Source organism: Cyanistes caeruleus, chromosome 2, assembly GCF_971803275.1.
Source record: "Cyanistes caeruleus chromosome 2, bCyaCae1.hap1.1, whole genome shotgun sequence".
NCBI lineage: Eukaryota > Metazoa > Chordata > Aves > Passeriformes > Paridae > Cyanistes > Cyanistes caeruleus.
The window spans coordinates 110,884,498-110,911,497 of record NC_141702.1 but is presented as its reverse complement, the minus strand read 5'-3'; the positions used below and the strand labels follow the sequence as shown (position 1 = coordinate 110,911,497).

The 27,000-nt window shown below is 41.3% G+C and overlaps 2 protein-coding genes across 5 annotated transcripts; one reads left to right on the top strand and one right to left on the bottom strand.

Moving 5' to 3' along the window:
• Nucleotides 1-274: 274 nt before the first annotated feature.
• On the bottom strand, nt 275-13,513 carry MCM8 (minichromosome maintenance 8 homologous recombination repair factor). 2 transcript variants are annotated; one of them, XM_023923262.2, is made up of 19 exons: nt 13,359-13,513; nt 13,092-13,259; nt 12,833-12,907; nt 12,440-12,522; nt 12,106-12,255; nt 11,706-11,809; nt 10,646-10,844; nt 9,848-9,933; nt 8,817-8,968; nt 7,763-7,961; nt 6,958-6,988; nt 6,511-6,651; nt 5,358-5,499; nt 4,538-4,733; nt 4,056-4,269; nt 3,177-3,386; nt 2,511-2,587; nt 1,847-2,036; nt 275-984 (listed from the first exon to the last, which is right to left on the bottom strand). In XM_023923262.2, the coding sequence occupies exons 2-19, from the start codon at nt 13,237-13,239 to the stop codon at nt 892-894; spliced, it is 2,490 nt and encodes an 829-aa protein (XP_023779030.2). In that variant the 5' UTR covers nt 13,240-13,259; nt 13,359-13,513; the 3' UTR covers nt 275-891. The 2 variants fall into 2 exon arrangements, with proteins under 2 accessions (XP_023779030.2, XP_023779029.2); XM_023923261.2 differs by having other exon boundaries at nt 13,092-13,493.
• TRMT6 (tRNA methyltransferase 6 non-catalytic subunit) lies at nt 13,488-26,426 on the top strand. 3 transcript variants are annotated; one of them, XM_086879095.1, is made up of 12 exons: nt 13,495-13,638; nt 14,150-14,274; nt 15,081-15,208; nt 15,605-15,714; nt 17,868-17,959; nt 18,048-18,131; nt 19,299-19,423; nt 20,665-21,029; nt 21,260-21,345; nt 24,366-24,468; nt 24,551-24,637; nt 25,480-26,426. In XM_086879095.1, the coding sequence occupies exons 2-12, from the start codon at nt 14,192-14,194 to the stop codon at nt 25,651-25,653; spliced, it is 1,437 nt and encodes a 478-aa protein (XP_086735221.1). In that variant the 5' UTR covers nt 13,495-13,638; nt 14,150-14,191; the 3' UTR covers nt 25,654-26,426. The 3 variants fall into 3 exon arrangements, with proteins under 3 accessions (XP_086735220.1, XP_086735221.1, XP_023773324.2); XM_023917556.2 differs by having other exon boundaries at nt 13,637-14,026; XM_086879094.1 differs by lacking the exon at nt 14,150-14,274 and having other exon boundaries at nt 13,488-13,638.
• The last annotated feature ends 574 nt before the right edge of the window (nt 26,427-27,000 follow it).

The following is a 27,000-nucleotide window of genomic DNA, read 5'->3' as shown; positions in this document are numbered from 1 at the left end:
GCATTGAAGTCTTGATTTTTAAAAATACATTTTTCTTTAGGGAGGAGGTGTTGGTATTTGTGGTTTTTTTAATTTTTTACACTGAAAGCTTCTCAGCTGCTATTTCATTGCACCAGACCATGATTCTGATTTCATCAAAGTCGGGAAACATTCAGCACTTTACTCGTGCTGAACACACATTGTTCTGTGTCAGGAACAGTTACACAGAAACAGACAGAACCTGTTGGTGTTACAGATCTTGTAAGGGCCATTAAGCAGCCTTGAACAAATAATATTTTTCATATATAAAGTTTAATGAAAGTCAAAATCCAATCCCTGCTTTACAAATCAAATATTGCAATATTCTTTACAAATTAAATATTGTAATAAGGATTTTTTCTTAAATCAGAAAATAAAACCTTGGCTTCAAAGCAGAAAATCAAGTCAGTTTCAGTAAAGTGGCATCTGATAACAGCCATAACAGTGCTGTCACAACCTTTTGGAAACATTTCTGGACTTTAAATGAACTACAGTGCTCAAAGTACAGCTCATATCATCCTCTCATGAAAGATTTCTGGACTGAAGTATGTGGGTCCAGCATCTCTTTCAGAAGTAAAGTCCCTTATGGCACTGTAATGGTATAAAAACACACCTTTCCTCCTGGAGGATGCTGAGGTGCATTACAGCCCTCCACAGTGCTTTGAAACAGCAGAGCTGTAGGATGAGCCAGGCAGCAATACCAGGTGTCAGTTTGTCCTGTTGCAGCTCTCCAGTTGAATTTTCTGCAGGGGAATCTCCAGCCCAGCAAACGCCAGCGCTGTGCCAGGTGGGGTTCAGGATGTCCCTCCCTGCTGCAGGTCCATCAGTCCAGCAGAATGATCATCCCAAGGAAGTTCATCACAGTGACTCTTCTCACATGGTCTGAAGCTGATAAACTCTTGAACCTTTTTTCAAAAGATAACCCTGATCATTTAGGGATCCAATAAAGCTCTCAAAATCAGGTACCTGGGAAAAGAAAGATGAAAAAATCAAATTGGAGAATGACATCTTGCCTGATGTGAAGCAACATAAACCGCTTGAAAGAACTTAGTGAAATAAAGTGGGCTAAGAATAGGTCAGTTTCCTTAGCAAACTGTTCACCTACCAGGAAGTCTCACACCATCAGTCCCCCTGTTTTGTGCTTTACTTAACACACAGTTTACTGCAGTGTTACACAGAAGCAGCATTCTCTCCTTTATGAAATGGAGAAAGGATGCAGGTACAGATGTATAAATTCCACTTGTGAAACACTAGTGTCTACCACAGGAAAGCATGATTTCTACAACTCTCCCTGACTTTCTGGTATAAAACTTTGAATGGTCAAAAATATTCTATATATGAAGGGAGAATCAGAGTTAATTGAATTAACTTTAATAAATAGTTGATGGAGCAAAAAGTAGAGTTAGCTATCAGTAACTCTGGCAGAAGCCCCCACAAGTAGAGAATGCAAATCAATTACAGGGCAGAACACATTTGTGGCCACGTGTCCTACATGATGTTCCTTTCAACAGCATTTAGGATGTGTGAAGCAGGAATGAAAACCTGAAAGGCATATTTAATCCAGAGGAGGTCCTGCAGAAACATCATTGCACTGCTGAAACAGAGCATGGACAAAGCCTAAACTTGGGAACAAAAATAGCTGTGTCCTCTCAGGAGGCAAGAGGGAGTGAAGCACTGAAACCAACACTTCAGGAACTCTGCTCAGCCTCCCAGCATACACTGGTTATTTCTGCTGCTGCAAAGAGGCACAGCAGAGGTGCCTTTGCTCCTCTCCCTTTGGCAATGAATAATTGTGGGTGGTTTGGCAGTCTGGTGTGGCTGAGCTCACCCGTATCTGCAGCTCCCTGGCGATGTGCCGCAGCTGCTGCAGGTCAAAGAGGTTGTTGTAGGTCCTCTCTGCAATGCTGTTCAGGGCAGACACAAATCTCTTGGCCTGCGACCGATTGCTCATCCCAGACCCGTGCTGGGAACGCTCGAAGTCCAGTTTTCCAAACTCATCTGAGTAGGTCCCCAGCATGCTACAAACAGGTTATGAAAAGAGAGGAAGAGCAAATATGTGGATTTGATTCCCAAAACGTAACTGCTGGAGAGAGCTTTCAGAAGCCACATACAAAACCACCTCCTTCAAGTCACTCTCTAGGGAACTTAAACTAAGCATTCATCCAAATCACTTTTAAACTTAAAATTGTTCACCTGCACTAGAGAGTAACCAGAGGGGAGAAAAAACCTTCAGCAGAGCCTCATGTCTGTGTTACTGTGCCCAGACACACAGAACCACTGTGATCACACAACTCACAAGCCTAAGCAGTTGCATTTGACTTAGGGCTGCTGGCAGCTTTTAAAGAGCAGCAAACAAATCCAAATATTAGAATCAAGGGCCTAAGCTTGATAAAATGATTTCTTCACTGTATTTGAATATGTAAAAGAAAAAAGGTTTCAAAGGAATAGCACTGTGATGCTTTATTAATTTTTAAGCCAGTGTTTTCTATTACCTGTATTTCATGATCTCTATTACATCCTCAGCATCTTCCTTGGTAGATTTCTCTCTTAATTCCAATCTTGATCGTGCCTTAAAACAGAAAAAAATACCCCATGAAGATTTAAGATATATCATAACTGATGTGAAAAAGGGCTACAATCACTCGACAAGAGCTACAAACACAGATTTTAGAAGCAGAGATAGAACCTAAGCCTACAGGATTAGAGGAAGATTTTTCTATTTTTTGTTATTGACATGTGTCAATGTCAGCTTCTGCATACTTGCACTTTTAGGCTGTAGCTCGGAGTTCATTTACTTTTTAGCAGTGTAGCCTTGTGAAGCAGCAGATCACAAATAGTGAATTCTGTTAGGGAAAACAGAAGCGTCCTAAGTTCAAGGTGGGCAGCAGGTATTCCTGCCTGCACCTACTTTTTCTCCTTTTGGGGAATGTGATAGATTATCTTTCCAGCTCCTCAAGGGTGTTTTGATTTATAAGAAGTTTTAAGGAACAGTAGCTCTTAAGCACTGCTAAACCTCTTGCATTCTCACTTTTTTTTTTTTAAACAAAACAAAAAAAAGCATAGTGGTGAATAAGCTGTAAAAAATGATAGGATTTGGGTAGTACCTCAGGAATAATCGCTTTGCTTTCAATCCCTTCAGCATTCCAGCTTGCATTTACCTCTGTCAGTCGAATCAGGGACTCCAGCTGCCTTGTGGTGATGGGGGTGCTGTCTGCTCCTTGGTTCTGTTTCCGGAGCTCAAGGTAGAATTCCTGGAGGACTTGTGCAGCCTCTGGAGATAAGTTTGGGTGCACGTACTGCCGAGCATATCCAACATACTTCCTCAGCAGCTGATGGGGAATGGCATCAAAGTTCTCTCCTGTTGAGATCTAGCATCATTACAAAGTTAGATTTCTCTCTGTCAAAATTCTATGCAATAAAGATTTTAAAATCCAATCCTCATCTTTATGCTTTATCTGGTGAAGTCATCACTATAAGGGCTTTAGTGCTTCATATATGAACACTGTACTTCAAGTCCCCACACTGTGCTCAGACATGTAAACACACACACTTGGCCATTTCAGAAAAAGCAGCAAGTGCTTCTCATCTGCAGTGATAGGAAATGCCAAATAGAATTAGTTATCTAGTTAAATCCTTTCTCAAAAAGAGGAAATCCAAATTCCCAATTGTTACAGCTCCAGAGAAGACTAAACAATCACTGCTGATATCCTGTTTCCAAAAGTGCATGGGTTTATCTGCAGGAGTATTTCTCCCAAGACCTGGCATTTGACAGTATCAGTCAATACCAGTTCTCAAAGCCATCACTGAAGTCTAATGAGAAACATGCTTCATTCTCCTCTACTTTCCAAACCCATGGGGTTGCAGATGCCCAAGGATTTGCTTCCACACTGCTTTATTCGGATTCAACACTCCATCACAGATCATGTTATACCGAATTATTACACCCAGCCCACTTCCGCAGCTCCTTACTAAAACCCAACACAGCAAATTTGCTTTAGAGCACCTCACACACACAGCAGCTCCAGGACAAGTCCTACCTTCAGCCTCTCGAGCAGGGGTCGGTCTGAGGTGGCCTGGAGGACAGAGCGCTCCTGGGAGCCGGCCCGGCTCACCAGGGCGCTGCTGCAGGCCGCGCGCCGGCCAGCCCGCATGGCCATCACGTGCTCGGACAGCAGGTGGTCATGGTCCTCGTTCGGCGTGTCCAGCAGGATGAAAACCAGATCGAATCTTGACAGCAGAGCACTCCCCATTCTGGAGGAGAGACAATGAACTTGGAGTGCTTGGTAAAGTGGAAAAATTATAGCAACTGTGGTCCACTTCAAACACAGGTAAAAGTTCCTGTCCTGCTCATTCACAATAAAGTACAACAGCAATTTCTCTCTCAAAAGCCACTAAAAATTATTAAAATTTGTGTTTACACTCCAAAATTCTAGAAAGCAATTGTACCGAGCTACAAAACTGCCAGAAGCATCTACTCCTGAATGTGAATTATAAAAGCAGCATTTCAGAAAGTGCTCACTTTAAGTTCTCAGACACTGTTTTTGCTTTGTTGTAATGTCCTCCAACGGGGTTTGCTGCAGCAACAATGGATGTCCGAGCTGGCAGACTGCAAACAATGCCAGCCTTGGCCAGGCTGATGCTCTGCTGTTCCATGGCTTCCAACAAAGCCTGGTGCTGGTTTCCCATCTTATCAAATTCATCTATTCCACAAATTCCTGGAAGCAATTAAAACAGGATAAAGACTGTTAAAGATAAAAGGATCAGACGACATACTAACAGAAGGACAAGTGTGTGCTACAATCCAGTGCTACATCAGAAGTCAAACTTAGAACCCTCGGGACTGCAGGAGACATTGGAAAATCTTCATTTCAGCCAGCTTTTTTTCCATTCCATGGTAATGCAACCAAACCACTATAAACTCAGCCTGACCTGGGGATGCAGCATTTTGATTATTCATTAAGACGATGAAACAAGCTTTTTGAAAATAGACAGTGTATCTCATTTGTGAGTCCTTCAAAACCAGTAAGAGTCCAGCAGCTGACATCAAGTCAGATTCCTGAACTAAAAAACATCCTAGTTCATTGACACAGTAAGTCTGGTATATGAACTGGAGAACTGAAGTTTCCCTACACTCTAGAAAAGCAGGAATTATCCCCGGAGAAGCCACTGGAGAAGCTCAGAACTTCCTATGGTGTGGAAACCCAGTACTTCAACTACTTCAAATGGACATTTTTAGTCCACAGTTAAGAGAGCACTTTGGCTTAGCTGAGACTCAGCAGCACACATACTCCTGCCCCTCACACATGGCTATGCAGAACCTGTGGCATTACATGGATTACCTTGATCTCCAAGTACTAAGGCACCAGCTTCCAAGGCAAAATCTCCAGAAGTGCCATCTCTGGACAGCGTAACAGTCAGGCCAGAGGTGGTGGAAGTATTACCACAAACATACACACCTCGAGGAGCGATGTTACACACAGCCTAGAAGAGAAATAAATACTTTTTCCCTCCCCAAAGTGAAGAATTTCACAAGCTTCATTCTAGAGAAACAACTCGAAGTAAATCCAAATTTGTTTCTTTCTACTGAACATGGTCCCACAGTAAAGCTCTAACTCCTTGCAACTCCACGACACATACTGCTGCAAAGCAGTAGGAGTAACTAGGATGACATTCTTTTTTTGAGTAACAATGTGAAAAAGCATATCAGTTACTCTATGCTGGAAAGTCCCCATTCAACAAAAGAATAATTTAAAAATTTTGTTTGTTAAGATGCTTGCGTGCAAATCCATCACTTTGGCTAAGTTATTGCAAATCATATCCTAAAGCAATGGACCATGTTAGAAAGACTTTTTAAAGAAGGTCTAGGTGAATTCTGTCCCTCTCACTTCATGGAAAAAGACATGGAATTTAAAAATCACTCACTCTAAGAAAAAAAAAATAAATCTATTACTAATTGTCATAGCCATGCAGAAATGCCTACTGAGATCAAAACCCAAACACAGCAGCAGGTCCCTTTCCCAAAAAGCCAAGATCTGTGTTCGCAACACAGAAATAGGGTATGGAATGGAAGTAAGCCTCACAGGAGGGGAGTTACATGGTATTTGAAGTTGCATTTGTTCAAAGATTAATTACTGTATTTCACAATGCCTCAGCTAAATGAAGACAGGAAGGAGCGAACCTCCTCACTGGGGAAAAGGGTTGATGAAAAGAACTGTATAAGGACAGGACAGCAAGTGCGTAAGCCTGTCCTTGAAAGCCCATAGGCCTGACCAAGGACACCCGCTTTGGTGTTTTAACAAGCTCCCTGGAAGGAGAGGATGGCAGGAGAGACCTTTGGATACAATCCTGTATTTAAGGTATCCCACATGAAAAGATAGCTCCTGCCAGTCTCAGTCAACCCTTTGGTCTTAGCACAGTTATCCTACCATGGTTGTAAGTCAAGATAACAAGGAAATAGTGGGAAACAGAAAATAGTAATAAAGGAAACCATACTTGCAACATTTGACTTTTTCCTAATCCTGGATCTCCAACAACCAGAACATGGGGATCTCCTCGCACTGGGATTCTGTTCTTGTCATCCACAAACTTCTGACATCCTCCAAACAAGGCCAGGGCCAAACCTGCCTTCACAATCTGTTGTGGTACAGGCCAACAAATATGGTAAGTATACTGGAATACTGGTAAGTATTCAATTGTGGTGACCAACACTGACAACTCCCTAGAACTGGCTGCAATAACCTTTCCTTCCTGATCACTGAACTTAAGGGTATAAGGCTGCCACTTCCCTGACACCAAAACAGACTGTGAACCACAGTCATCTGTACAAACAGACCCTGCCCCTTCCCCCTGTCCCAGATAAGCTTTGTGAATCCTTTAGGAATTGAATGTGGCATAAACATTTCAAACTGGAATTGCAAACAGGGTTTTTAAATTACTTACCTCATGGCCATAGATTGCAGGACAAAGAGAGCTGAAAAGCAAAGCACAAGGTAATGTAAGTGGAAGATAAATCATATGTTACTATAAATAATCACTTGTCCTTTCTCTCATCACAGAACACCTTAAAAAATATATAAAACTTTTTGGGCAGCCGTTGCTGAATTTCCAACAGAAATCAACAGCATCATATTTCTTGAAATTTTGGGATAACCAGAAATGACTGAAATAAGAAAAGCTTCTCACTTGAGTCCCCACAAAGACAAAGGAGAACCACCCTCCCAGTGGTATCTGCACCTATTCTTGTTTTAGTCAAGTAACCTGTAACCCTCCTTTTAAAGTGCTGGTTTTGTGTTCTTTAACTCCACTGGGAGGGCCTGAGGAACACCCCAGGTGGAAGAGTCCTTTTTAGTCTGAACTGAGGGTCTTTCACACCCTCTGCTCAGTGCTTACACCTCTTTACTATAGAAACAAGGAGGACAAAATGGTATTTGTAAGTTGAATTACATGGTGAGGAACAAAACTAATTAACTGCTTTTTTACTAAGAACTTTCTGTCTAAGGTTGAACTAGAACACAGGTAACTTCTTGTATTCCTAAACCCCTCCTAAAGTACCAACACTCCCACTGCAATACTTTCACTCCTTCCCAAATCCGTTGCCCACTGCAGTTTGTCAGATCTCTGTAGTTTCTATTGCACAAGGCTCAGACATTTCACAACTTTAGAATGAGCTGTCACGTTTGTCTGAAGGTCGTTCACACTGATTCATGCCTAATCCTAGGCATGGTCTAGGTCTGACACAACTTACTTCACAATGAGCCTGAACAGATTTTCCTCAGCTTGAATTTCTTGGATAGCATAGAGGTCTTTAAGGGAAAACTCCATGAACGATCTCTGAAAAGTCTCATCATCAAAGTTCTTCAGTTTTTGTCCTTTACTGTTGCTGACAGAATTTGCCTCAATGTACAGTAAGAACATACATTTGTCATTCTTACTTCTAGAAGCTCCTGTTAGAAAAATTGAGAAAGGACGATAGATCATTTTTTCTGTCAATAAGTACTCATGTTATCTGCAAATGGCATAGAGTAAATTCAGAAATACTATGTACAGCCATGTTCATATTTAAATACTGAACATCTGCACTCTGTAAAATTGATGCAAAATCAGTTTCTAGTTACACTTGTTCTTTGAAGTTCCCTCCACTTACATGCACAATAAAATATTTTGCTGAATTGGAGGGCATATGTCTAGAGAATTTTGTCCCAGAAAAAAATAATTTTTCCAGGGATTTTAAATTATTACATTATTGTAGTCAAACAAAAGTTGAATATAAAATGTTTCCACTCAATATTTTGAGGAAACAAAGGTGCATGGTGCAGAAGCATTAAACATGTAGTTTAGTAATTAATCAGTAATTATCAATTAATAATTAATAATCATTTTCTATAGAGATTGATTACTGAGCAGAAAATGAAGTCTCAGAGTAAGTCTTGCAGTTATCTGCAATGCATTCTTTTAAAGTAGTGCGCAACATGTTTCTTCACTTTGGGGAAAAAAGAAAAGGAAAAAAAGGTTGAAAAATTTCTCTAGGGAGACTAAACTAAGATAACTCTCCTTCAAAACTGTGTGACAGTTCTCCTAAATGTCTGAAGGAGATATTAAAGGAAAAACGTTAAGCAAATAATGCCATAAAACAACTCTTCATTGTCAAAATTTGTTAACTTCTGAAGAAATTTACACTTTATGCACTTACAACACAGAGAGTTCCAGAGAGTTAAGGGGAGTGGCTGTTGTTGTTCTTGGGTAAGCGCTACCAAAAAGCCCCACCCTAGGAAAAAGGATTCTCAGACGCTGCACTTCACCTTCCTCGGTGCTTGACACCTTCACTATGCCCGTGATTGTGACCATGTCTCCTGGGACACAGCTGTCCACGAGATCCTGCACCAGCTCACACTCGATGGTGCGCGGGATCCGTCCCGCTTCCCGCTGGTCATCTGACATGAGCTCCTGCACCCTGCAACACACGAGGGGGAGCTCGGACACCACACAGCACCTGCCAGTCCAACTCCAGCACACAGCACCTGCAGCTCTGGGCATCTTTTTCAGGTCACACTTCACTAAATGGGTATAAACTACAGATAAACCTCAGAAATGTAGTAACTATGAACTCTGAGTTGAAACTCGGATTTTCTATCACTGATGAGCACATTCTTGTAGAAGTAAGTACAGTATATGAAGTAAAAAGGACCCATATAAAAAATTTTAAGAGCTCAGACATTCTAGCTCTCGTGAATTCTTAATAGGTATTCCAACCCTGGAAAAGCCCCAGGAATTTCTCAGACCATAACAACAACAGTAGTCGACTCTGGTTGTGAGAGTTCCAGCTCTGGCTCCGCACCTGGAGCTCTGAGGTTTCCGGGAAGCCAAGCCAAGCTTTACCGAAGCAGCTGTGACAAACAGCGCCCTCTGGAGCTGCTAACAACAGCACAAGTTTTTACATGACGATCACTTCAAGCTGAGATTTTTAACCCTCCAGTTTACTTCCACCTCATTCAGGTCAAGTAGCACAGCTGACCAATATAACCTAATAGGGCTTTTCTAGCTGTCTTACAGCTCGTTAAAGGGAATCGTGAAACCACAGATGCAATTAGAAATGATTGAGAAAAGCAGCAAAGAGCACAAACTGAGCATCTCTCCAAGAGCTCAGTAAGGGCAGAAGGAATTTCCAGGAAACTATTACGGGATAGGTTACAAAGTATACCAGTGCTTAGATAAAACAACTGCCTTGTGATACAAATGTTGGGGAATGCTTGCTGCAAAAGAACGAGATTATTGAAATCACACAGTGTAACACGGCTTCAGCCATCCTGTCACATCACATTTTTGTGCTTACTTGACAGACTGCCAGTCCACTGTGGTGGTTAGAGGAGAGCTCCTGTCAGCTGTGAAGGTCCGGCCCCGGCACTCGGGAACAAGGCACTGAAACAACAGGAACTCTGATTCATTCCCAGCCTTTTTTAAAATCTTAAGGTGAAATTGTCTTATTTGATTAAAAAAAAAAAGCAAAAAAAGCCAAGCAATATAATTAGCATCATTCCAGGAAAAAAGCCAGTTAAATTAGGGCTACAAATTAGGATGTACATAGTTAATAGGATTAATGAGGATCTATCAAGTACAGACACCTGAACTCTGACTCATAGCTGTTAGAGCAAGTACAGCTGAGTTGTGTGATCCCCTCAGTGAGCTGGTTTGAGAATAAGCAGGCATTGTCCTATGTCTAATGACTTAAGCCCAGATAATAAAAAGTAAAATTAAAATAGAAAGTTCTAAACAGAGAAAACCAAATAATGTAAGCATAGAAAACCACCACAGCAAGGTGGAAGGGTTTTTTTAAATATAACTGATGAAATGGAAATTAAAAGAGATATTTTTTTTTTCGGATTTCAGAGAATTTCTATGTATTTTTGGTCACACATCCTGTTCCAGCAGCATGCATTTTTTGCAAGTAATAAGAGTCTGAAGTAAGAAAAGTTGCATGGTATGTTTAATTATTTTTTGATGTGTCAATTGTTTAACCTAGCTTGAATGACTTTTTTTTTTTTCCTTTTTTTTTTTTTTAATTTGAACACCTGCGGTGCTGTTTTATGTCAAAACACAGCAAAAAGCATGAAGTTCCATGGGTTTGGCTTACCTTGGTGGGAAGGGTGTACTTCCCATCAGGCAGAGGAACGCCCTGCACGTCCCCACAGGCGGCACAGACGAAGGCCAGGTTGGTGCACAGGGGTTTGATGTTGCTGACCCTCACCACGGTGCCACGCAGGGCGATGTATTTGCCGTAGCAGTTGGCCCTCAAGTTTTTCAGCTGGGTTAGAGGCTCATAGTTGTACACCCTGCATTAGCACACAGAAAATGCAGGCAAAAATAACCCCTAAAGCCATCCAAACACAGACAAAAAATCCTACTCCAAATTAAAAATGGTAATCCAGAAAAAAACACTTAGAAGTCTTTTTTCAGTGGACCCATGGCACAGTCTTTGATTCTTGCTGTAGAAAGCAGCAGAACATTCAATATTCTTCACATGAATCAAGCTCAACAGCTTCAAATAGTACAATTTGTTTATCCAGTGACACCTCTGGCCTAGCAATACTAAATACTTACTTTAAGATCACCCATAACCATCTCTTTCCATAGTTTCAGATAAAGACTGGAATTCAGACTTGTGACACAGAAAGACCAAAGTTTGGTTATGGCTCTGCCACCACCAGCAGGGAATTAATAAACAAAATAATTTTTTAAAAAGTAATTTGAACTCAAATAGAGCTTACACACTCAGTTCCCTCAGACCCCTGAAGTGTGAGATGCCATTACTTCTGATAAAGAAAAAAGTTCTAAGGACTTGTTTCATTACATACTTCTCCAGTCAAAGGAAATTTAAATATTTTTGCTTTTAATCAATACATGCTTTATAGAATAGTTGTCCTACTTATAAGCCACTTCTCGACTTACAAGTTTTTCTAGTTCAAGCTGTTTGTTCAGCTTATAAGGAGGTTTCATTTAGTTTTTTTCTTCACAAGGACATGAAATTACCATGAAGAAAAAAGCAAACTGTAGGGTGTTCTTCTGGAAAAGCTTTGCAGAGCCCAGTTTCCCCATAAACATGTAAGCCTTCAGCACCATGCATGGACACTGGCAAGGATTAGCCAGGAAGCAAACAGTTCTTCCTTGGGAAAGAACTGCCCAGCAGCCATTACCTGGCATGGATGAGAGGCACGTTGATGATAGGATCCCCAACCAGGGGCAATCCCTCCTGCACCTGCAGCTCTGCTGCGTGTCTCTCCAGGTCCTTGGTGAGCACCTGCGTGGAACAGGAAGGGTGACACAGATGCCCACAGAAGTCAGAACTCCCAGCAGGGAGAGACAGAGGTGTTAGAACTACTTTTATAGTCAACTGCTCTGATGATGAATAAGCAAAATGCACCAAGACCAAAGCAACTTTGAAATGGGATTTTGTGGATCATACAGGAAGGGGAGAGATTGGAAGATCCAAGTTTTAAACAAAGAATAACTTCCCCTCAGACAGAAGATGCCTCTGTCACTGATTCTTTTTTGCTGTGAGGGCTCTGCTTCCATGCGTCAGAACCTTGTATTTACCTGATGAATCGCCAGACCCATACACTGCAGTATTTTCTGAGGCATATCCCTTAGTTCAGCAGATATATTTGGTATCGATTTGGTCAGCTCTCTGTCCTGGATTAGCTCCTTATAATCCACAAGAATGCTTCCTTTTCTTTCTATTTCATCCTGGGAAATTATAAAATACACTTCAAATTAGAAGTGGACCACCCAAATTATATCCTAAACACTTCAGGTCTCTGATGGAGGTTATTTCTGACAGAAAAAAAAAAAAAAAAACCACTAAAAAGCAGTAGTGTTCTTGTATCAACAACAGATTGCTGGGGTGGGATATATTTGGCTTTGTTTTTACCTTGTCATAAAGCTCAATACGCTGCATGAAGAACTTTTCAAAGGCTTGAGTCTTCTGGACAAAAGGAGACTTGTCATTGTAAACTAATTAGAAACACACCATGTTAGTGACAGAATAATTCTTCCCACTTCACAAAATACATAAACGGGTAACTTTTCTTCCACTGTTTTTCTGCATTGCAAAACTAAGGAAGACTATTTCCACAGTATATCACTAATGATCACAAAGGTTACAGTATATCACAAGAGTGAAGTCTTTATTATATTTGCTTTTATATATGAAATTTCAGTTGTTCTTTATTGAACTTATAACTCTACTAATTCTACATGTAACTAATTTTAGAAAAAAAAATAATTTAAATGCTTGCTACATGTAATTTTGGTCTAAGAATACCTTCAGAGAAATAAAGTTTCCAGCCCTTATAGGGAATAAATTGGTCCATCGTTGATTGGACTAGTCGAGATTTTGCTGGGGGAAGAAAAAAAAAAATTAACGTGGATGGAAAGAATTCAGAGAGTGAAGTTTTGCAAGTTTTATTCTCAGTGGTTCTTTTGACCACGGGAGACAAGCAGCTGTAATTGCCTAGCACGGTGCTTTAAAAGAAAAGCATTACGGCTTCAGAAAGCGGGTAGAAGCACAGGGGCTGGCTCACCGGGTTCGGGCATCCTTTTGGGCTCTCCCTTCTGTCCTCTGCCTCGCCATCCTCCTCCTCCTCCTCGCCAGCCTCCTCTCCATCCTCCTCGCCAGCCCTGGAAGCCTCTGCCCCGGGCGCATCCCCTGCCTCTGAGCTCCCTGCTCATCTCTCGCTGCCGGCGTCAGTCTGAGGGCGCGACAACAAATTTTACCAGAAGATATTTAATTTAAACTAGACCTGTTTTCTGGAGGGGACCCCGCGGGAGGCAGGGCCTTGCTGCCCTACCACAGCGCCAGGGGAAGGCACAGGAGCAGCCCCGCCGAGGAGCCCCGGGCTCGCTGCCCTCAGCGGCGGCTCCCGCCCCGCGCGCGCCTCCCGCGCTGCCGCACTGCGCAAGCGCAGCCGGCGCGGCCCCGCCCATGCGGGCTCGGCGCCTGCGCAGGAGCCCGGCGCGAGCGGCGGCGGCGGCCATGGAGGGCGGCCCGAGCGCGCGCATCCGTGAGGGCGACTGCGCCGTGCTCAAGCGGGATGAGGTCTTCAAGGCCGTGTCGGTGCTGCGCCGCAGGTGAGCGCTGCTCTGGTGGCTCCCGGTGCCGCTCGGCGCCTCGGCCGAGCTTCGCGCCCTCCGCCCCCGCCACCCTCGGTGCGGCTGTGGTGGGCCCCGGCGGAGGGAAGGGGGTCTCGCTGCCGGTCCCTGTCCCGCCGCGCCGGGCAGCAGTAGCGGCCTCGTGAGGCTCGTGTGACAGGCGGCGGGAAAGGTTTTAATGTTGCCTCGGTTCCTATGGCAAAAAACCCCTTAAACCCGGAAGGTCTCCTGGCCGCATTTCTGATAAGAGTTTGAGAGAGATTTAAGGGGGTTTTGCGTTGTCGGTGTCAAACTGGTGCTGATTGAAGAGGAGCCTGAACAGCGAGTGGTCGCAGTGACGCTCAGCTCGCCGTGGCACGCAATTTCTGTGAGATGCTAATAGGGATTGTTAATTGCCCCGAGCGTGCTCAGCGGCGTCAGTGTGTAGGAGGATGCTGGCACTCCGCTTTGGAGGGGGTGCCATGAAAGGTCTCCCATTTCTTTCTCCCAGGCCAACTGGCATAGCAAGAAAGCGCCCGCAGCCCAGCAGGGAATGCTAAAATCGTTAGACACAGCCTGGGCTCATCCCCTGGCAGCAGAGAATTTTGTAGACCCGTGTGTAGAAGTCAGTGTCAGGTAACATAGCCCAGATATCTGATTTAATAGTATGGAGATTTAAAGGTACTATGCTTGAATGAGTCTGGTTTGAAAAGGGTGTAGTTCAGAATTAGTGATGAGTATAATTTGCATAATTAGGGCTCATATTAGCAAATTTGGATTTGAACATGAGTGTGGCCTAGATCCTGATACCTGTTTCATTTGCCAAGATTAGTGTTTCCAGGGATAGCAAGGCAGCCTTTGTTGGTCAGCCTGAAAGTTAAAGGCTTTGTGGATCCTGGTTTTCATGAAGAAAGAAAAAATGCGCACCTGCCTTGGTGCAATCAAAATTAAAGGGGTGGTAAATTAATTTTTTTTTTTTTTAATGAAACATTTCCAGATTACAAGACACACTCTGCTTCTGCTTTCTTCATAGTCTTTTGGCAAATGTTATTTCAGAGGAGCTTTACAAAATACAGGACCATGCTCATCTTTTTGCTACTACTCTGTATGACCCAGCTTGGATTTAATACATTTCTGACTTTCTCTGTCAAAAAATGATGCTGGCAAGTGCCATAGCCTTGTTTTATCTGTCATTCGAAAATTCTTTTGAACTGAAAAAAGAAGTTCCTCCTGTATGGTCTATTTAAGTTCTTTGTCCTTTTCCTCACCAGTTTCAGTTTAATGTGGGTTTTGTGGTTAATTTCACTGTGCTTGTCCTGCTTTTTTTGGGGGATATAGAGGAAAATGTCATATATAAAGCTGTACTTTAGACTCAAATATAGCGGGTTTCAGATACAGCAAAAATAATGCTTTAAGTATTACTCACTTTTCTGTCATTTCAGAAAAATAATTTTTGAGAAGCAGTGGTTCTACCTGGATAATGCCATCGGACATATTTATGGAACTACCTTTGAAGTAACCAGTGGTGGGAACCTCCAGCCAAAGCAAGAGGTGGAAGAGACTACCACAGGTATCCCAGAGGACTGACAGTTGGAAAAATTATTTCAAATTCATTTGTTTCTTTGATGATACCAAAGAAATTGGGAAAGCTTTCTATTAATAATTTGTTAACTTCATGCTACTTATACTTCTTTCTGTCTAAAAGTGCATGGTTTTGTCTCCATCATTGGTTTCATTAGTCCCTAATCTTTTTAACGTGGGAGAAAATTTGAACCTTAGTCTGGGTGATTTTATTTACATTAAGTTTTACCTCACGTATTACATTTCTGTGCTTATGCTGTACTTCGCAAGGCCATGAAAAATGTGTATTTAATCACGAGAGATCTGCTTTCTGTGACACTAAAATTGTGTGTTTCTCCCACTTATTTGGAGCTAGATTTTACAAATCTATATCCTTTTCCTTTAGAAACAAAGGAAGCAGGGACAGATAATCGTAACATAGTTGACGATGGGAAGTCTCAAAAACTGACTCATGATGACATAAAGGCTTTGAAGGACAAGGGTATTAAAGGACAGGTAAAAATAAGGTTTTGGTGTCATTTCTGTGCTACCTTGATGGTTATATTTTAGTTTCTGAAAAAGGATATTCTTTTTATCTGTGCATAGATTTCAGTGCTTTTTCTTTGTTCTTCTGGTCAAGTCATGTTTTTTGGCTTTACAAAAATGCTAAGCCTGTTTTCAGAGAAAGCTTTATGTAAGGTTGGCAACTTTGTCAGAGGAAAGAATAAATGGCATCAGAAGTCATAACAGATAAAAAAGTACAGCTCATATAATCACCATTTGGTTTTGCGTGTGTATAAGGTTCAAAATACTATTTCTGTACTACAGAGGTATTAAAATTGTGCAATAATTAAACTCTCAAAGGCGTAGGAAAAGATTATGGCCAAACAACAAAGTCTTAACATATAACACTGTATAACAAATGTGCCACCAGCGTGCCTGTGGGCAGTGCCTGCCAGACAGGGGTGATGCTGCTGCTTTATCTGTACCTGGAAAACTAAGAGTACTCCCAAGAGCTCAGTTCTGTTCTGTTAGAAAAGGGGTTGGTATTTAAGCCTGCACCTTTCATAAAGTAAGAGATTTTTAAGCCATCTTAAATTGTTACTAAAGCATTGCAGCCAGTTCTGTTCTGCAGATGCTGTCAGGCAAAATCCTCTCTTGTCTTTGGTTTACCCTTTCTAATAAACACAGGAAATTGCTTATGCTTACAGCAAGATCATCTCCTGGTGGCATCTTGCTCTTTGGAGCAGTTTTTCTGCTTTTGCCTGCTGGGTCCAAGCAGTTTGGAATGCTTTTTCTGTTTCCATGGTTGTGCTGCTGGTTGTGTTTTCTCTTGGAGAAGAATGTGTTAATTAGGCTGACAGCTTTGATAGTTTTTGTTTTCACTGTCCATGGCAGAAGATCGCTCTGACTTTCCTGTGTGTTCTCAGCATGCCTGTGCAGTGCATCTCCTGTGCTTTTATTAACTCTGCTGTTTGGACTGTAACTGAATATTCATTTTAAGCGACATTAGCAGCAATAGATGCTATCCCTCCCTAACTGTCTGTTAAAATCTGAATTCCTGTTTATGAATGGCATGTCTTGGTGATGTAGGATACTTCCCTGTTTCCTCACTGTAAGTTTTATTGGAACATAAAAAAAAACTCTATAGAACAAGATAAACAACCCAGGCACTGAATTTATTTTTTTTTCCTAGAATAAAGCAAAAAAGAAAGAGATTCTGTTTCAAATCATTAATAACACGTGTTAAGTGTTTGAAGGAATAAGGGCCTGAAAAGCAGCAAAAGGAAGTGAGGAGTACTTGCACCACTATTTTTTGAGCAGGTTTTTAAAGCACAAGGGGAGCTGCAGTGTCCAAATTGAAAATACTTCTTTTTTCACTAGTCCCGTCCATGTTTAATAGAATCCATAATTTTAGCAGTTAAGCTACTTGGATCACAGAACCCAAAACAGCAGCTTTTTTGTTCTTGTGTTGGAACAAGGAGACAAACCCCGAGCAAGGAGAGTCCTGTTGGGTTGGGTTGGTTTTGCTGGAGGTCCTAATGATCCCTCCAGCTGGAATCTGAAAGCATGAGAAAGAGTTGGGTTGGCAAAGGGGGGACATTAGAATAAGGACACCTAAGAAACCAAACATGGAAACCTGGGAAGACCTGGGAGCTAGAGAAGGAAACAATCAGGAGGAATATTGCAGGAAGTAATAAATGCTAAGGAGCTGGACATTGTGCAAGGAGTTGGTACAGTAGTGTCGAAAAATTTGTGAGACTGAAAAAATTATTGGAGTGAGGGAGATGTCTGGTGATTAACCAGAGCAGAGGGGAGGAACTACATGAAACAGGGAAAAAAAGATACCCTCAGAGATGCTGGAATCAGAGAGACCCAAAGAGGGAGTTGGTTAAATGAAGTATTACTGAATAGTTCAGGATAAACATTTTCATTTCTATGATTTTTATGCAAAACTATGGTTAAATTCCTACACATAGTTGGTGTAATGCCTCACTGATCCTGTTAGTTAACAGAGATTGACATTGCCATTGGTGTCAGGAGAAATTAATGGTATACATGTCTCTACTGGAAGGAAATATTTTCAATGCTAGTTTAAAAAAATACTGTCTATGAAATGAATGAGAAATAAATGCTAGCTGTAACAAAAATGAATTGTTTCTTCCAAGGAAATAGTTCAACAGTTAATAGAGAACAGTACAACATTCAGAGACAAAACAGAATTTGCTCAAGATAAATACATAAAGAAGAAGAAAAAAAAGTAAGTGAATTTTAAAATGTGAAAAATACTTGGTAATTCCCTAAATTGTTGAGATTAAAATAAGACCATTACCATGTTTTTTTTACAGATATGAGGCGGTTATTACAATTGTGAAACCATCCACTCGCATCCTTTCAACCATGTATTATGCAAGGGAACCTGGAAAAATTAAGTGAGTTTTCATTTTGTTTCTTTTTCCAAACAATAAGAGAAAGATACTTTAATACTTTTTCAACACCTACACTATACCAAAGTGTATAATACTCACCTCTCCTCTTTTCTTTCCTGTCAACACGAAGATTGCAATTTAATGAATGATAACGTGATCCAGAAAATTAATCAATATTGCAGCAAGCAGGAGAACTCTTTAGCATGCAGCACCAGAATTTTCCATTTCCCTATCAGCACCACCTTGCTAATTACCCACGCAGACAGAAGTTCTTTGATTTTCAAAGTTACCTCTTATCTGCTTTGGCTGGTGGCCAAACATCTGTTTTTTGGCTCAGTAACAAGATAACCAGGCACTTACCACGGGCAAGAATTGTTGTCTTTAACGTGTCAGGGATTCAAAATCCTTCAGTCAGGAGTCTCCAGGGTTTAAAAACCTGTGGGTAAGATTGGGGTAGGAGTCAGAAGGGTCGTGACTACAGAGATCTGGCCTGGTTTGATTTTCACTCACCTAACCTAAGAGATACATTGTAACAGATATTAAAGGTGGACTGATACTTTTTTTTTTTTTTAAATGCAGGAATAGTAGCTCTAAGATGCTAGGATTTAAAATCTTCAAATATATGTTATTTACGGCTTCTCAAACCTTTCTCTTTATACCATCTCTGTCATTTGGCTGCTTTTTGCTATTAAAGATTAGTTGTAATTAGTGTAGCTATCATGGAGTCTGTTCAGTGAGTGCATTGGATTGTGGTCCTGGGTTGTAGGTGGTGCTGGCTCCTGCAAAATAGATAAAAACCACAAGGTTCATTATTGGATCAGGAAATGCATCCATACCATTTGTGCTTTACAAAGCTGACATGCCAGAGAAAAAACAAACAAAAGGTTAAAAAAATACTTTCTCTGACTGGCACAGCACAAGATGTCCACTTTAATATGTGCACCCTACTGCATATCCTGCTTTTGCTTTTCCTGGCTGCTTTCTTGTTTAGGTCCCGTTCTAGTTCTTCATTATCAGATGTTTAATTAAAAGTTTCTGTGTGGTGACTCTGAAGGGCACTGATGCTTTTTCTGCGTCTACGTGAAATCCAATCTTTTTTGGCAGGCTCCTGGGCTAGTAGGCAGTATCTCTAAGCAAACTGATGTTTGTTAAATCCCTCTTGTCTTCCAGCCACCTGAGATACGACACCCTGGCTCAGATGCTGACTTTGGGAAACATCCACGCTGGCAACAAGATGATTGTCATGGAAACGTGTGCAGGCCTGGTGCTGGGGGCTGTGATGGAGAGAATGGGGGGTGAGCTACACTCGCTCATGCACACACCAAGGGGCATGGAAATGCACACCTGTGTGACACTGCTGAAAGGCAGCACTCCAAAATGCTTCCTCAGCTATTGAAATCTGGTCTTACCACCTCCAGGATTCAAGGAGAAACTTGTTTTTCCACTGGGGAAAGTTTCTGCATCAGTTTGGTTTATTTTTCAGTACTTAAAAAAAAAAAGTTAAAAATTGAGAATTAAATTTGATATAATTGTTTCTATAGTTATTTTTTATTAAATTGATAGTCTTATATGCAGATCTGTTTTAGTTCCTCTCTTAGTATAATGACATTGAGTTCAGAAAAAGCTGTAAGGAGCTTGTATGGAGATTCTTCCCAGACACCAGGAAGTCCAGGAAGGTGAATGACAGACACAGTAGTGCCACTGCATTTCTGACAGCACTGGAAATGTTGCTGTTCCTCTTATTCACTGCACCAGATTAGATTGTGTGGTGTGCAAAACGTGTTTTGAATGTATGTGACATTCCTTGAGCACATTTTAGGAGAAGTTTGACTCCTGATTTGTTTTTCAAACTCAGTTAATCAGTTTCATTATTCTAAGACACCAGGTAGAGGTGACAATTACATTCCAGAAGCCAGGAAGTGATGTGATGTGCACACAGATGTGCTGTCCATGTTGTCTTGGAAGCACACAGTGCTCCTACAGATTAGTTTTTGTTTCAGCAACTTTTGGCCATAGGGCTACTTCTTGAGTAAATAAGATACAATTTCAGTTAACTATCGGAAAGTTGGCTTTTGTGTGTTTAACATCTCACAGCTCTTCCTTTGGGGCCTGGATATTGAGGAAATTCTTTGCCTAATAAAGCTCTTGAAATTAGCTTTTGGGTTTTATCCAAGTAACTCCATAAATAAGTAACAGAAACTGTAGAAATTTTGTCTTTTACTTACTTACTAAATTAACTTTTTATAGAAATTTGTCACTGCTTATATGTTCTGAGCTAATCCTAAATACATGTTTAATACACAAATATTCCTTGAGTTACCTTGTCCTTTTGCATTTCAGTAGCAAGTTCTTTCAAGAAAGGTTTTCTACCTTGAGGCATATTTCCACAGCTTCCTAAATTTGATGGTTTGATTTAAAGCAGGCAATTTACTTCCTTTTTTTTAAAATGGACCCTTAATTTAAGCATTTTAGAAAGAATTGTAAAATTGTAAGAATTCTGGCTTTCCAACGTGTTTTAATTCTTTCCCTCCCACAGGCTATGGATCCATCATTCAGATGTACCCAGGAGGGGGGCCTGTTAGAGCTGCCACCAGTTGTTTTGGATTTCCCAAACCTTTTTTTGACAATCTTCATGAATTTCCTCTCAGCAAAGTGGAGAGTCTCCTGTCTGGGACATTCACTACAGAGACTCTGCCTTCAGACCCTGAGGAGAACACACTGGTGGAAGAGGAAAGCAATGGATTGAGTGAGGAGAAACAGACTTCCCTGCAGGAAACAGAGGAGGAACCTGCTCCTGAAGCACCTATGGAGATCAATCCAGCAGAAGAGCAAGACACAATGGACATTAATGCTGAAGATGTAGAATTTAAAGAGAACAAAGAAAAAGAAAATAAAGAAAATGTAAGAATATTTATTGTGGCTGTTCAGGTTTCACAACATCTGTGGACATAAAATTCTGCTGTCCGAACCAGCCCTGCTGAAATGCAGCTTAGTCAGGTGTTAAAGTGGATCCCTGACAGTTGTCTTTTGTCTTACATTAAGATTCAAAAAGTGAAAATGCAGTCCAGGCAATAATGATTCAATAATTAATTACCAGTTAAAGTGCTAACTGTTTGTTTTGCTGTTCAAAGGTTCGGGAAAAGCAAATGAAACAGTGGGAGAGAAGGAAAAAGCTGAAAGAAGCTGCTGCTTTGCTGAGTGAGAAGAATGCTGATGGGTGAGTCTGCTTAGAGCTGTCACAGTTTGGGAATGGTGTTCTCAATTTAGTCCTCCCACTGAAATACCCCAGACCATGGGGGCAATGGGATGGAGCAGAGAACTGGGGGCACAAAAGGGACTGGTTGAGATTTTTTCTTTCATTTAAATGGCTTGAAATTATCTAAAAGTCAACTAAATACAAAAAAAAAACTATCCAAAGAAAACCATAATCCAGGTAAAATCTAATTCAAAATGACTGCCAAAAAAATCATGGGATTCTAATTGGCAAACCTGAGGCTTTAAATTCATTAAAGTGGAACTAAATTTGTTGTTCTGGGGTTTCTTTTTGGTTAGTTTGTTCATAGAAACTAATTTCCTTTTTACACAGGATAAAAACCACATAACTTTATTTTACCTGCAGGTAAAACAGGATCAGTTATTCCTGAGAAACAATTTAGCACAAAGATTTAATATGATGCATTTAAGACAAATACAATAAATATATTCCTAGAAATTGAGCTCCAAAATAGTGTAAGAGCATTTGGTGGGTGTGACTTTTTCACTGTGTTCTCAGCAAATGCTGAAGTGATTCAAGTTAACCAGGTGACATTAATTTAGTTAATTTAGTAGCATCCATATTAATTTTTTTCCTCCAAGGAATATTGGTTCACTGGAAATGAAGCTGTTCTGCTTGGAAAAAAAATTACTGCGCATTTATTGGTTATTTTTAAATGTTTGTGTATAATTTTTGGGTTTTATTGCTATAAAATGTTTTAACTCATGCTCATTCATATACCTCATGTAGCATATTTAAGTGGTAGAATTTATAACCATGCAGAACCAGGTCATTCTGTGTTCTCTGAAGCGCTAAAATGGTCAAGGAGGTTTGTAAAAAAGCTCAGCACATCTGTCTGGCAGTGCCTGAGCTGTGACCATTGAGCTGCCTGAACAGTGGCAGTGTTTGAGCCTGGTTTCGCTGCTGTTTGCTGCACCATCACTGTAATTAATGCCTGTCCATGATCTGGCAAAGGCAAAATTAATATTTGACTTCACTTGTCACTTCCTTCCGTGTAAAATAGTACATTCAGTTGTTTAGTATTTGTCTCCTACTTGTTTTCAATCACTTTTATCCTCCTTTTGCTCTCTGTAATGCATGAAAGCTGTAACAAATGACACTCCTGAAGGGATGTGTGATTCCTGGATTTAGGAAGGCTCCAGCAGGATGGGGGAAAACAGAATTTATGGTGCCTGAGAGCACTGTCCCAGAGGGCTCAGCCCTGATCCCCTTTCTTGAGTCATCTGCCTTTCATAGCCACTGCTCCTTGAGATCAGGAGCTTGGCATGGAATAAGGAAATGCTTCAAATTAGCAACTCTGCACCTGAGTAGAAACAGCCACGGAAAATAAGGGTTTGGAGATTTTTTGTAGGAGAGAAACAGGGAAAGGATAGGGAAAAAGATGGTTAACACTGGAGGTGGGGAAAAAGACTGGGACTTACTGGCAAAGTAAAGAAAAGCTGTTCATTAGGTGAAGGTGGGAACCAACTTTAGGAGAAATCTTGAGGTGCTGAATTTAACAGTATTTATTACTGAATGTAGAAGATACCATTTCAGTTAAATTTCTACCTTCTGTGCTGTTGTGTGGTAAAACATTGTTTGTACTGAATCTGTTCAATTCCTTTTATGTGAGTTGAGGTCTGATGTTAGGTCACTGAGAGGAAAAAGGAAGATATTCATTGGGTCTTTGGTATTCTCCTAATGAAGACTTTAGAGACAGACTATTCCATTTTCCCGGCAGTATGGAAGCAGAAATTTGTTCACAGACATGCCATGTGTTCAGAATTAGACCCTCTGCCCTTCCCTGCCCTTCCTCTACCTCTTCCTGTTCCCCCCTCACCTGCTGCATCACTTTTGTGTCTGGCCAGGCTCCCTGCTGGCAGCAATCTGTGCTGCCATATGAAAGAGCAGCGTTTGATTTTCCTCAGTCTCTCAGCCCTCACTTCCCTTCCTGGAGTCTGGCAGAGCCCCTGGCAGTGCCAGTGCAGCATTCCAGGCCTTCCAAGGCACGGGATGAGCCTGCTTGGTTCATTATGGAGCACAATTCTTTTGAGGTTTGCATTTGAAGTAAATGGTCTGCAAGGTCATGGCTGGCAAACAACCAAAGTGGGAACAATTGAAAAAGAATTATCTCGCCTCCTAATCTCTGTTGTATTTACAAAATTGAGCATCAATTTTTACGTCCCTTTTGCCAGGCAAGTTTAACTCTGCTCGAGTGCTGCACATTCCCCTGGAGAACAAATGTTAATTGATGTGGCATCTCTGTAGTCTCTGTACACTGTGAAGAAGGAGTTTAATTAGCCAGTTCTTTCTGCACAAGCACAACTTAATAACTAATTAACTAATTATCAACCACTTCTTGCAGTGTAGTTCAGCAGTGATTTCTTTGGACTAAAACTGGAGATAGCAGTAAAAAATCTCAACCATCTGTCAATCCCAGTTATCGTGTGATGTTAGGATGGAGAATAAAATATGAAGCCTTTAGGTTGTCAAGGACATGTTTTCTTTTTAAAAGATTCTAGTCACGTCTGTTAAGGGTTTGTTCTCTCTTCAAATATTCTTTTTATATAAAACTATTAAATAAAGACAGCTCAGTCTAAAGAGTCATGACTGAGGTTACATTCTAAGCAACATGTGGCTGTCACAAAACTTAAATTGTATTTGGAAAAAGGTCTTGAGGCAGAGCAAGCAACATGAAATTCTTAGATTGTAACAATTATTGTGGAGCCAGGCACAGCTGAAGTGAGCGCTCCTGCAATGCATTTAATATTCTGCACTTCGGGGAACAATGCTTCAGCCTCTCAATTACACCAGTAGGAAGTCATGATTTGTTTTTACATTTGGGGAGTTGTCAGAGCAATGAAAATGTGCTGATGAGACACTTCTCAGCTGTAATTGATTGCTGTGCTAAGTAGGAGGAAATGCCACTGGGTGAGTAGGGTTCAGAAGCAGAAAACTAATGTGCGTGAAACTTTATTTTGCAGCTTAATTGTAGCCAGCAAGTTTCATCCCACACCCCTGTTACTTTCTTTATTGGAATTTGTTGCTCCTTCGAGGCCTTTTGTTGTCTACTGCCAATATAAAGAGGTAAATCAAGATGTTACTTCTGCTGTTACAGTTCAAGCCTGGTGCCATTCTGCTGTGTAACCTCCTCTTTGGTTTTTCTAAGCCATTATTAGAGTGTTACACCAAGCTGAGAGAAAGAGGTGGAGTCATCAACCTGAAACTATCTGAAACCTGGCTACGGAACTACCAGGTAAGGATGGCAGTACGGGGCTGCCAAAACCATGGGAATTCTGGGGAGCAAAACATTCCCTGAAAACAGGGGGGAGGTTGGAGAGCTCAGGCATTTGCTCTACCCAAGAGTAGTGGGTATTCTGAAGAGCTTTAATGCTTCACTGTAGCGATCTCCAGTGGAAAGACTTTCTTGCATTTTATTAAACATTTACTGAAAGATTTGTAGGCAAGTGCCAGGGTTAATAATTCCTAGATGTCCACACAAGGTAGGCCTGGCCAGGGCTCCTGTGTCCAGCTGCAGTGAGAACAGCACTGTGGTGTCCTGGACACAAGTAAAACCTCTGGGACCTGCAGGGACAGTCAGGGCACAGCTGAAGGGACAGTCCTTACAAAAAGGTGTGATGTGGCTGAAAGGGAGGCTCACTGCTGTGTCTGACCCTAAGGGTGGCTGCAGAAACGTGATAGGGACAGAACTGGAAATCACAGAAACCCTTCAGGCTGGTTTGTGCAGCAGCTGTGGTTTCCTGCAGAGTACCTCACTTCTGAGTACATTGTGCCACTTTCATGGGTCTCAGAGCTCGGCTTTGTAGTTTTGCTGGCAATGCCATGAAGAAGTAACCAGTGAGGCAGCAGCCTGTATTATTATGGATTTCTACAATTGGATTCTTCTCTGCAGATACTTTAAAGAGAAATACACTTCCCAAATGGCTGCTTGGTGTTGTGGCTGGGAAAAAAGTGTACATCCATCCTATCCTGTAAACTGAGATTACACAGCACGATGTGCACACACACAATGGATTTTTACAGGTGCTGATTTTTACAGGGGTGTGTTTTGTTGTTGTTTGTTTGTTTGTTTTAAAGGTTTTGCCGGATCGCAGCCATCCCAAGCTGACCATGAGCGGAGGTGGGGGGTACCTCCTGTCTGGCATCACTGTCATCTTGGAGAAGGGCAAAGCTGATTCCAGTAACTCAGAAGCACTGAAAATGGAGGAGCCATCATCTAAAAGATGCAGACTGCAAGACCTTCCTTGTTAACATTTAGAGAACTGACTTGTGGTTTAGATCTCAGGAGTTTAATGAAATAACAAGTCCTTTCTGTGCTGTTGGCAGCACAGGGCTGTGCCTGTCATGCATCTGTCAGAGAAAGCAGCAGAACTGCAGGGGAGGGAGGACTGTCCTGCTCCTTAGCAGTTCACATCACCTGAATGTCAAGGAAAACCCTTGGGAGCAAACATCCCACTGAACTCACAGGAACTTCAAGAAGGAGAGAAGATGAAGAGAAGACAAAGCCTCAGTGCAGGCATTCTGTTTGTTTGTAAGCAGGCTTAGCTTTCCATTCTCCCAGAAAGGCATCGGAGGATTCTCCTCAGGATTCCAGGTGGTGATCTGCTCCCCCTTTGGACACAGAACTCGGCTCTCTCCAGTAATTTAAAAAAGTAGAATGAACAGCAAAAATCATACATGTTTTTCTCCAAAGGAACAATAAAAAGACAAATCTAATAGTAGAGATGACCCCATGCTTACAGCATGACTCCATGTTTTCCTGAAATATATACAGAGGAGAAAGTGCATGTTCTTAAATTAAAATACTAAATATTTAAAAAATGTCACTATTAGTATTGTCTGTCATTTTCCAAGACATTTTCTGAGAGTTGCTGTATGTTTTTAAGATATTACTATTTTGAAAACTGCTGTATGTATATTTATTTATTCTACTGTTGGATCTTTCAGATGTTGGGCTTTTTTTATTAATTTTTTTTAACTTTGCATTTGCCATTTAAATTAAACTACAGGGTATTTTCCCTAAAGAGATTGATCTTCTTTTTCTTACTTTTCCCTCTTTTTGGAAATAAGAAGGTCCAGCATAGACTTTAGGAGGACAATATTCTGCTCCAGTAGGAGCTCATAGGGCCAGGAGGGCTTGGCTTCCGTTCTGGAACTCCCTCATCAGTGTCTGGACTGACTGGGCAGAACCTGGAGCTTTGGGATGAAGTGCTGAGATTTGATAAAGCTGTAAAATTCAGTATTTTGAGAACAGTCATGTTCTTCCAGGGCAGCATTAGCTCAAAATAGGGGTTGTATTTCATAGAAGCAGTTAAAGGTTTCTCTTGGGAGAACAGGTACACTACATCTGGTTTTATCTACCTCTGCTTCTTGTAAACTTCACAGTGTTGTTTTCCTACTTTTTGGGAAGTTTCTCTTCTCTCTTCTCCTTATGTGAACAACCCATAAAAGAGGATGTAGATTCCACCATCTCTGCATTCTAGATGGCTGCTGATCCTAGATACTGTGACAATAAAAACAACAACATGGGAAAATCATGTTTGTGTAATAGACCAGCTTGAGAAAGGAACAGTGTTGGAACACATGAGGAGTTAATGT